The sequence below is a fragment of the Typopeltis vanoorti genome, chromosome 6 (genome assembly GCF_054136105.1).
Source record: "Typopeltis vanoorti isolate ZY-2024b chromosome 6, IOZ_Tvanoo_1.0, whole genome shotgun sequence".
Taxonomy (NCBI): domain Eukaryota; kingdom Metazoa; phylum Arthropoda; class Arachnida; order Uropygi; family Thelyphonidae; genus Typopeltis; species Typopeltis vanoorti.
Genome location: NC_143554.1, coordinates 51,639,495 through 51,651,579, shown reverse-complemented (window position 1 = coordinate 51,651,579; position 12,085 = coordinate 51,639,495). Strand labels below are relative to the sequence as shown.

Below are 12,085 nucleotides of genomic sequence, written 5' to 3'. Positions count from 1 at the left end.
TCAGCCAAAGCATTCCACTCACCAGCCACTCTGTTTTGCAAGGAACCTACTTCTTATGTCCCTGCACACACCCATTTATTCAGCTTCCAGAGATATCCTCTTGTTCTATCTCTCTCTTCCATTCTATAAAAATTTCTTCCACACTAACATGGTAACAATCCTTTACCAACTTAAATGTCTCAGTTATATCCCCTCTCCTACTCGTATTCATATAAGGCCTTGCAACCTGCATTCCCTCAATTTGTTCTCATATCCCACATCCCAAAGGCTACTTACGACCTTAGTCAATCTTCTCTGGACCCTTTCCTCATCACCATGAAGACCAGGAGACTAAATCTATGCACAATAATCCATACGAAGCCTAATCAAGGCCTTGAATGGATTATTGCTCCTCCTATTGTTCTTCAGAACATCTTTATTTCTACAAGTTAAGATCCTCTGCTTCATTGCAATAATCTAATGTGATGTCATCAAATGAGATTATGGCAATGTAGGAGCCTGTGTAGCTCAGTGGATGTGGTGTTTGCACACCACAGCTCTTGACTGCACGAAGGAAGACTTGCTTTCTAATCTAGTCAGCGACTAGAGGAAATTTTTGAGCTGTTGATAGCTCATTTGGCAGAGCGGTGGACTAGAGGATTATTATGGTTATCCATAGGTCGCTGGCTCGACGGAAAGTTTTTGCCAGCCTGGATGGCCAAGTGGTTAGCATATCTGCTCTCCAGTCAAAAGTCTGTGGATTCGAATCCGACCGTGGGCATGGATGTTTGTCTGTGAAAATACTAGTGGTGGTCGACAGTAGATGGCGTTGGTGTAGATGATGAAGGTAGTTGCGGTTGGTGGAGTGGTGGAGATGGAGAGTTATAGAGTAGGTACCCTCCTTTGATGAGTTTTGGATTCCTTGGAGGTGTTATGTAATAATAATAATAATAAAACTTTTTACCACTTTCTAAGGTCGCTTATCTTTCATTCCTCCATACTAGTGTCACCACTAGTATGGAGGAGGAATCAAGCAGATGTGGCCTCCTGTAAGGCCACATCTGCTTGATTCCTCATCACTCCCCCCCAGTTTTGCATCATCTGTAAACAGTTGGATATCACCAGTTAAACCTGTCCCAGTATCATTAATCTATAAATTAAATTACAGTGGTCGCAAAATTGACCCTTATGGCACACCACTAGTGACTTTTCCTCTTTCAAGATAGTGTCCTCCCCCCCCCCCCCCCACACACACACAACTTACTGATACCTGTAATTCACCTGTTCAACTCACTAGTCTATCATCCATTCCCATCTGCTTAAATTTAGTGGCAATAACTTTTAATGTGGCACTCTATCAAAAGCATTTGTGAAATCTAAGTATACCACTGTATATGCATCTCCCTTGTCCAGTACATTTGTCACCTTGTTATAGTACATAAGAAGTTTGTAAAACATGATCCTCCCCTTTAACAAACCCGTGCTGACAAGCACAAAGAACTCCACTGTTATCAACCCACTTTTCTATATTCCATCTCGCCAATCTCTCCAGTACCTTAACTACGACTGCATATGGCCTATAACTTATTGCCTTATCTACCTTTGTGAAGTGGAACAATTTTGCCTTCTTTCCACCCCTTTAGGACTTGTGCTGTTGCATGACTCTTGTTAAACAGGTATGCCAAGGCTGATGCTAACTTCTTGGAACATACCCTTAAGACATGTAGCGATATGTCATCAAATTCTATTGGCTTATTGACATCTAGTTTACTTAGCCCCTCATATACCTCTTGTTCGCTCACCATTAAGCCTTCTTTCATTTCATTCTCTATGCTTGAGCTTCTTATTTCACACTGAGGATAAAACATTCTGATGAACTACTGACTGAACACCATGACTGCCCTCTGCATCAGTCACCAATCTCCCACTTTCATCCATTACCAGCATCTTACCACTCACTACTTGCCTTATATCAAAAACCCATTGAAGAGTTTTCTTAGCCTGATTGCTAATTTCTGTTTGTACTGCACTTTTATTGTCCTTACTAACTGAGTCACTCTCCTTGCCTGCTCTTTATACCCTTCTGCAACTGATTATTATTATGGGCAACTCCAAGGAGTTCTTAGACTCATTGAGGGAGGCCCTAAACATCATGTGAGTAACTATCCAATATTTGTGAAGTATCTATCATACTTTGCTTTAAACTCATTCATAATCATGGCACCACAACAGTTCTCTGGCAACCTATTCCACTCATTCATTATTTTCCAAGCAAAAGACCTAGTTCTAACACCCTTGCTAACTACACTCTTACTCCCACCACCACTTTGAGAGGACACCACAGGGATTAGAATTCCCTGTGGTATCCTCTCAAAGGCTTTTCCAAAACATTTCCTCTGAATTAATCTTGTAAAAACCCTTCAGTAATTTGTATGACTCAATCATATCACCTCTTTTCTACCTATCAACTAGTTTCTGTAACCCACAAATATTCAACCTGTTCTCATAAGGTTCATTCCATAGACCTGCTACCATCTTAGTCACTCTCCTGTGGATCCTCTCCACCTACTCTTCAACACCAACTAGCCTAATGCCCAGATCTGCATGCAGTAGTCAAGATGGGATCTTATCAAGGCTCAATAAAGAGGAACAATAATCTGTTTGGTCCTGCTTGTCAAAGTACTCCTAAGTAACCAAGTGATCTGATGAGCTGCTTTAGCCACTTTTGCTATATACCCCCTAAACTTTAACTCCCTATCCACTAACACTCCCAAGTCTCTGGTTTCATCATTTTCCTGGAGTACAGTTCCATCCATACAGATGAAGTCTAATTTTTCAGGATGATTTGGATAGATTGGCAGACTGAGCAAAGAAGAATGGATGTCAGTTTAATGTAGCAAAGTGTAAGGTTATGCATTTTGGGGTGAAAAGATTACCAGCTGCATTAAACTGACATCCATTCTTCTTTGCCCAGTCTGCCAATCTATCCAAATCATCCTGCAAAATTTAGACTTCATCTTGTATTAACTATTGCCCTACCCAACTTTGCATCATCAGCAAATAACTGAACAGTTCCTCTCAGAGTCTATTTAAATGGACCTCTGTGAATGAATTAAACAGTAGTGGTCCAAGAACAGCACTCTGTGGCACACCACAGTCACAGGCCCTTCTTTTGGACTCTACTCCTGAATAAACTACTCTCTGATCAACCACCCTTCTACCCATCTCACAAACCCTATATCCACCCCCATGTGCTGCAGTTTACTGATTAGAATTCTCTGTGGTATCCTCTCAAAGGCTTTTGCAAAGTCCAGCTATATCACTGTAAACCTGTATTACCTTTATCCAACTCAGCTGATAAAATATGAGCAAGTTACTTGGGCAATAACCTGTTTGAGCCTCCATAGATGGCTCAATAATAATAGACACAAGAAGTCAGTATTGATGAAGCCCTTTGGTCAGAAAGACCTAGGTTTGATTCCCGTCAGTGACGTGAGGAACCTTTATCTGGTCTCTTTTGACTAAAGGTGAGTTAGCCGGTCTCATATGGAAGTAGGGTTTTTCGTCACCCAGAACGGGTAAACCGGCCTGTGAACACAAGCATCAACAGACATAGGACACACTGGAGGCATAGGGCTAATCATCTTATCTTTGATACAGTAGTGGTTAAATGTAGAAAAATCTTCGACACCGCAAGGTAAAAGAGGAGGGAAGGAATAAGAAAGGAATATTATTATGGACCTCTGTGAAGTCATTGTGGTAGATCCATCTTAGCAACTCATACCACTCGTTAAAATTATTCACTGTCTGCACTATCACCATCATCTGGCAATATGTTCCATATTCCTTTCTTATCACTCTCCATTCAAAAAACTTACTTATCTCTCTCTTACTCACTACTTCCTTGGGCAACTTCCAGGTATGATCTGGTGTTCCTTCCTCTTGTTCTGCTATATGAAAAATATCCCCAGTGTCGATATGGTAAATACTTGGTGACAGTATAATTATTTCAGTCATAATGCTCCTCCATGAGAGTCTGCAGATTACATGCCTTCAGTCTATCCTCCTAACAAGCGTTCTGCAGTCCCAGTTCATTTTTGTTATGTGCCTCGGCATCCTCTCTGCATTTTTGCATTAAATACATCATAAGAATCTTATCTAAACTGTATACCAATAAGTTAGTTGATCCTCATGGCATTTCTCTGATTGATCTGATTTTTGTGACTCAGAGTTAATTTATTTTAAGCATTCCCATTTAATACTGTCTTCTTCCACCTAATATTTATTCTACAGCTTGGATATTAGTTCGTGTTCCACTTATTCCAAATTACAGTTTTATTGCTCTCAGCTCATTTCTTTTTATTTTTATGAAGAAATTCAGTAATAATTAATTTCTGTGTCACTGAAATTTCTCATCTAATACCCCCCCCCCCCCCCACCCTTTTCATATGTGATCAGCCACTGTCCATTGGGTTATTCATTCACTTCTGTTTGGCCTGGTTTGCTGAGTCAATAGTTCTTCCATCTGGACAGGCCTTAAGCACGAATATCACTTAAGTTGCAAATGTCTTTATATGGTAGATGAATTTCATGTGCGAGACTTCTTTTTAATCCATTCGTTCCTTATAGCAGTGCTTCCCAAACTTTTGGATGAAAAGGCAGCCCCCCCCCCCTTGGAAAAATTAAAATATTTCACGGCCCCATCGAAAAATAAAATGCGTATTACAGACATATATTATTATAATATTTGTTGTGTTTATATTCAATACAAAACATACACAGCGAATATTGCAAAAATCAAATGCAAATATTACATTTTTAGCATTTCACATACACATTTGACATGGCACACTTATTCTTAAAACATTTTAAATTTATTTTCATTAATTCACTGCCTCCTCGACAAACGCCCCCAGTTTGGGAAGCACTGCCTTATAGGATGGATAAAGTGCCCTGATTAGGAGTCATGATAAATTAATGCAGCCAGCAAGTCACTTCTCTGCTGCATATGTTGTGAAACTATTACCCTGCCTATTAGAGACCAAAAGTGGCTTGAAAATGTTTCACATTTGATCTCTTAGATTTCATGCATGACACATGCACACACAAACCCATGTACCATATATATGCCAGATGTCTGTATCATTTAAATTTTTCATCTGCATTTGCTAACATTCTTTCTAGTTGCAAATTATGTGATGATGGATGGATCATCTTTATCTGGAAACTTTGTACTTTAGAACTTCTTTTATCCTCTACTCTCTTGTTTCTGCAAGGGGCATTCCACAACTAATGCCTGTGAACATACAGCACTTGGTGTGTGAGTAGCTTTGAAATGTGTCTGACTTGTCTGGTTTTGTTCCTTCATCCCTATACCTACAGTTTAATATACAGCAATTTGTTGTTCATATAACTGCATACACACTAACACAAGAAGAAATATAGCTTTGACTTATATACAAGAAATACATGAAAGTCATATTTCTTATTTTCTTGTGTGCACAATGGGTGCATCTTCTACAAGTTCGCAAAGCTTTTTCATTTGCAATTCTTCATGCAAAATATATCTTGCACGTGCTTTTGAAATGGCTACAGTCTCAGCTATTTCACACACTTTGACTCGCCTGTCATCCAATACCATACGTGCACTTGATCAATGACTTCTAGTGTTGCTACACTTTTTGGACGTCCTTCACGTGGATCATCTTCAAGGCTGTATGACCATGTTTAAACTCAGCAGATGATTTCTTAATTGTCAGAAACGAAGGAGAAGAGTGCCCATAAACTTTTATGAATTTTGAATGAATTTGAATTGGCATTAAACCTTCTTTTTCAAAGAATTTTATAACTGCACGATATTCAATTTTATCCATTTCAATGGATACAGACAACACTTTTGTTTCAGACAGCTGTATAAAACAAACTACTTGAGAGAATGACAATTTCACATGGACGCTTATGACAGATGCACCAACTTAGAAAAAAAAATTGTACCGGTAGTGTTGCCATCTATGGTTGAGGCTGAGAACGTTTCAGACCACCCCCTCGTATATTGGCTCGTTATGCTTGGAGTAACTAATGAGGCTAGAAATCCTGGAGTTGTGGTGGACAGTAATTTATTCAAAGATCACATAAGATAAATTACAAATACATCTCAGAGGATAATTGTAATGTTGAAATGAACATTAACCACACATGGACTACTGTGCACAGATTTGGTATCCTATGTTCAAAGGGGATAAAGAAAGTTTGGAAAGGCTGCAAAGAAGAGTTACAAAGATGATGTTGGAATTAAGGAATTTAGATTAAGAGGATAGATTGAGAAAACGTGGGCTGCAGACACTGGTAGATAGGAGAAAGAGGGGGGCAAATATTGGTTGATAAAATTTTTCATTATGTGGAAGTAGGGAGAGGATGGGGGGTAACATCTGTGGAAGTTAATCTTGTGTGCACTTCAGAAAGGGATGAGTTCTAGATATTTTGCTCACAGTGACAAGTTGAACAGTTGCCTGTTGAAGTAGTGAGTACATCTAGTGTGAATGAGTTTAAGAGAATGTATGACAGCTGATGTGGGTGATGTGTGACCTCCCTTGATGCATCCTTGACTTCCTGGAGGCCTAGTAATAATAATCATAAATTCTCCATTCAGAATGCAAAATGAAGTTTTCTAGCTTAAACTTTACAAAATGGCTAAAATCAAAATTCAGATTATAGATCAGAGATCCAACAGGGACAAAGCAGCTGCCATCATGACTCACAAATATATGAATGTAGTATTCATTATATTCAATTCAGAGTATGTAAAATGTTTTTCAGACTTCAAAAATGACTAAAATCGAAATGCTGATCCAACAAGAAAAGCTGTTGAAAAAGCTATTTATATCACCTTTTATAATCAGAGATGATAAAGGTGACGTAAAAACTAAAGATTAATATATTTTAGATGTCTAAAGAAATTGCCTCAAATGAATTATTAAATGATAAGCTGTGAGAACTAGTGTTGGAAATATTTAAAAAAAAAAAAAAAGCAATCAGGAAGACATGGCCATTCCTTGAGGTGGAAAAGGCCCTCAAAAACTTGATATGGACAGTCAGCTGGAATTTCTGATATTCAACGAGAAATACTCCACTGTGGAGATATATAACAGTTTTACAGTGGCTATATTGCATAATTCATCAGGTTAAAAGATCAAATTCTGGATCATCAGAGTAGAGCTCTCTTAGGTCCTATTTATAAAAAGATAGAAATAAAAGTGAATGTGAGAATTAGAGTAATTTCCCTACTGGGTATTTCAAGTAAGATTTATGCAAGCATACTGGAGAAAAGGCTAAAAAAAGCTGTGAAAGTGAAACTTGGAGAACAACAACCTGGAATTCAGACCAAATAGGAGTTGTCAGGATTAGGTTTTCACTTCGCAACAAATATTTGAGAAATCATGTGAACATTCAGGGATCTCTACATAAGTTTTCTAGTTCTGGTAAATAAAGCATAAGACAAGGTTTCAGGAGAAAATCTTTTGAACTTGCAGAATATTACAGAAATAATACATAATCTATGTTTAAATTGTAAGTTAGCAGTTAGAACAGAAGGCTGTACAGGAAGATGGCTCTGATGTAAAATTATGTGTAAGACACTATCACCACTCTTATTCATCACGTATATGAATCTCATTATGAAAGAAAGTGTCATTAAATCTGATATCAAAAACAGAGATGTAATGGTTTGCTCTTTAACTTTATTGCAGATGGTGTTATACACTTATAACAAATACAGCAAAAGTCTCCAGGATTCATTAGATAAATTGAATAATTGCTGTAACAAATTTGGTATGAACGTCAGCAATAAAAAGATCAGACCGTTTGATAGGTCTGATTCATAGGTCTATTTTCATATAGGCAGGAAGATGGAAAACTTGAACTCATTCTCTTTAAAGACCTATAAACAAGTAAAGTTTTTAGCTATTTCTACACAATTTTTAGAAACATGGCAAAATAAATATGGAACCAGACAAAGCAAAACTGGTATGATGGGAGTAAATTTATTGAATTCTTATGAAATAAAACAGAAATTAGCTAAAATACTAAACTAACATGACAACACAAAGTAATATGTTAACTAATTTTAACATATTAACTTACGATAATTTTAACTTTTCAGCCTGAGAGCTGCATGAGAAATAAAATAGATGGGAGATCACATGTATGAAAGTTCACAGAAAACCTATGGGAGTGAACAGATGGCATCAATGGCAGAATCATATGAAAAGTGAATAAATTAAGAACAAACTTAAATTCATTAGCATTCAACAATGTGTGAACAGAGTTAATCTAAGGTGATATTATCACATAAACAGAATGTGAGAGGAAAGGTTAGCAGAATAGGTGTTTGATGCTCCAAGTGGATTGATGCAGTCAGAATTGTCCTAAAAGTCAGAAATATAAGATCTGACAGTATTGGAGTGCTGACGAGTTGCAAACTAATTTGGAAGAACACTAATCTTGTACTTGTACACTAATCTTAGCATCCTCTATGGGTGTGGTGATGGAAACTCATTGCTGGTCCTTTATCTAAAATAAGGGACACTATTATTTTGAGACTGTTATTGTGTTTCCATCACTACATCCATAGAGGACCCCAGTTAAGACTGTAGGATCTTGCCTTTCATATGCTGTCTTTGTTTGCTTTTCTACTAGTGTGCCTGCATGTACATGTGTAGTTGTATTCCCTTGTGCCCCATGAAGATGCCTCTGTGACCATGGTAAAATATTGGCATACTAATTTATTAGCTAGATAAATTTAGTTAGATAATTATATTCTCTAGATTTGTGTTTCTCCATTAAACTTTAACATGAATAATTTTGAAGAAAATTATTGACAGGAGTTCAGTAATAATCTCTTAATCATGTTGTAGTCTCAATCATGTATCCACATAATCATATATCCTCAAAGGGAGCATAGTAATTTAAAAGCATTAAATGTACTATTTTCTTTTGTGCATATTCATGAAAAAGATGAATTGTTTTGCAATAGTAGATTAGAATGTGCTGCCAATATATGTGAAATAAAATTCTGTTTTCATTATATTTAATTTTAATTATTTATTTATTGATATTTATTTTTCTAGACAGGAAAGCATTTTCATCAAACTTCATTGCTCATTAAAGCTTTCAATTATAAGTTTCGCCTTGATTTGGAGCTCAATTCGTAAGTCCGTTGTGTCTTATGGCCTGTGTTTTTATTTATTAACTATCAATGTGAAATTGAATGTTGGTTTATTTGCTATATAAATTTACAGTGTCAAACTTACAACATAGCCAAATTGTGCTATGTTGTAAGTTTCATGTTTGTAAGAGAAATGACTACTAGTCATTTCTCTTATTACTACTTTTGAACAAACATGATCTTGAACTTCTCTTTTCACTTTGTAGATCCTAAAATGAGTTAGTTAAATGAATTTTGTTTTGTTTTTGATGAGTTGAAGCAGTATGCAACCATGAATTAAAACTTTTTTGAACACTTCATTTATATTATATGTTGAGTTAAATTGTATACACAAAGCACCTCAGTAGTTAAGTCAGTATCAACATTTCACTTGAGTTGGAATGACTTGGGTTCAAATCCTGTATCTTGGATGTGAAGAACCTTTATACATACATGGTAGGATTTTTCATTTAGGAAACTGGGATTTTTCATCACACAAAACAGGCAATCAGGCCAGAAGAACAGACATTGTAGATTGTGCAGGATAAGTTCAACCATGCTATTATAAGCACATAAATTATTAATGAGTTGAAGTGATATGCAACCATGAATTAAAACTTTTGAACACTTCATTTATATATGTTGAGTTAAATAATTGTACATTAGGTTTCTAAGAAGCCTAGTTTCTTGGACATGACAGGACATTGAGCATGATACAAAAAAGAAAAGAAGGGATGGGATAATTGCATGGACAACAGCTGCTCATTAGCTAAGATAATGCTTGACTCGTACTCTAAACTAGTCATGTCTTACTAGTTTAGAATTTACAGATCGGTGCGATTTATAAATTCCGGATTGAAATATTTGGTTATATACCTCATTTATAAGCTCCTTTGTGTCTACGTGTTCATATGTTGTTTGGTCACACTGATGACATCAACTTTTAGCTATAGAAGTGATCATTAGCAGAGATGACTAGTTTGGTGAGTATGAACTCATTAATAAGTTACTAATGAGTGGTCAGTTAATCAATACATTAAATCATGAATTCTAATATAGTAAATTACATAGCATCCATATACTTTACTATATTGGAATATATAGTCAAGAAAAAATAATCAAAGTTAAAGAATGAATGAAGAAAGAAAGAAGTGATTTTTGAACAATAGTTTCAGGTAATGAATGGGCTTGACTAGCTTGGAAACAATAGAGGATGCCACTATGGATAATTATTATTTTTTTTTTTAATCTCTGAACACATAGATATAAGAAGTTTATTAATAATTTATAAAATCAGATATTTTGATTTAAATTTAAGTGTAGATGACTTAGGAGGGAATGACTAATTGAGAGTGAGCAGGAGGTATTTGAAGAAATACATAATCTTGATGTTAGTATTTAATTACATATCACCATGTGTCTTAAGGAAATGTTCCAGAGAGTTGGCAGTAGCTTCAGCATGCCTTTTAATTAAGAGTCTTACAATAGCACAGGTTCCAAGGGAGTGGAAAAAAGGTAACATTTTTCCACTGCATAAAAGTGGTGATAAGGCTGGGTGAAGGTAAAGTGGTCTTTGGAATGTGGTGTACAAGGGCAGATTGAGAGAATATAAATTGCAAAGCCCCGTTGATAGGAGGAGGATGTGGAGATATTATTGAGACATACAAGCTAGTCAAGCATTGTTATCTGGTCGACATATTAATATTATTAATATTAATAATAATAAGTAAAAAAATTTTAAAAAGTAATATTAATAATTTAAGTAATAAGTAGCATTTTGCTAGCATACATTTTTAGTTAATAACTAATGTTTTGCTAATGTGTAATAATAACATAGTAGGTTGGTTAATTAGATAGCATATACTCTCTGCAATCAGCATGCTGTGGGTTCGAATCCCACTGTTTATATGGCTTGCAAGTGTCTTTAGGTGATGACTCAAAAAAGGTCTCTAGAGTAGTGCTTCAAGGTTATGTAACACTTCCCTTTCCCCTCTTTCACCTCATACTTAGTCTAATTTATGCATTATAGGTTTCTAGTTTTCTTGGGTTTTGCATAATATATGTAAATATGTTATGCAAAACTTGCCTCCTGTCGATATGGCAGTCGAGCATTCTGGTCCAAGGCCATTCCATGCAACTTTTGTCTACCTATGTATTTGGATGTTCAAGTATTAGAGAAGTTGATGAGGACTGGTATTCAGAATGGGTTGATAATAGCAGTATTCTTTATGATGGTCAGATGGGTTTGTTATTGGGGGATCATGTTTCAGCAATCTGCTTACATATTATAACAAGATGACAAATTCATTTGATAAAGGAGATACATATACTGTGGTATACATGGATTTTTCAAAGGCTGCCACATGACAAGCTAATGGCTAAACTGAAACAGATGGGATTGCATAACAGACTAGTAAGTTGGATAGCTGGTTGTCTGTCAGGTATCAGCAGCAATCGGTCATTGTGTAGGCTGCAGCAAGATAAGTAAATTTTATTTTTGAATATGTATTGTCTAAATTGTATATTAAGTATTACTGTGAGATATATGAGTGTGGAATGTGGTTTTTGGATAAATTTCTTAGGCGATATTATCATAAATTCATTGTTTTTGTTAGCACATTGATATAGCATGGCAGTGAAAGGCAAATCATTGTGTAGTGTTAGATCTAAAATAGGCAACCTCATTTTACATGACGTCACCATTCCAGAATCTAAAAATAAACATAACAAATATGCACACATAACAAATAAGTAAAACATAGTTATACTTATCTTTTAGCACAGTATAACTATGTTTTTTTTTTTTTTTGTAAACAACGTTTTGTATATTAAACTTTGAATTATGTGAATTAAAATTAATGTATCCGTGTGTCAAGTATAAATGTAAGTCAGCAAAAAGGGGCA

General features: G+C 35.9%; 1 protein-coding gene across 1 annotated transcript in view; it reads left to right on the top strand.

The window, feature by feature from the left end:
- LOC150105449 (disintegrin and metalloproteinase domain-containing protein 11-like) overlaps positions 1–12,085 on the top strand; it is a 602,139-nt gene that overhangs the window by 30,537 nt on the left and 559,517 nt on the right. The window contains exon 3 of the mRNA XM_090393967.1: positions 9,105–9,184. Coding sequence (XP_090250093.1) covers positions 9,105–9,184 — 80 coding nt within the window. The remainder of the gene's footprint in view (positions 1–9,104; positions 9,185–12,085) is intronic.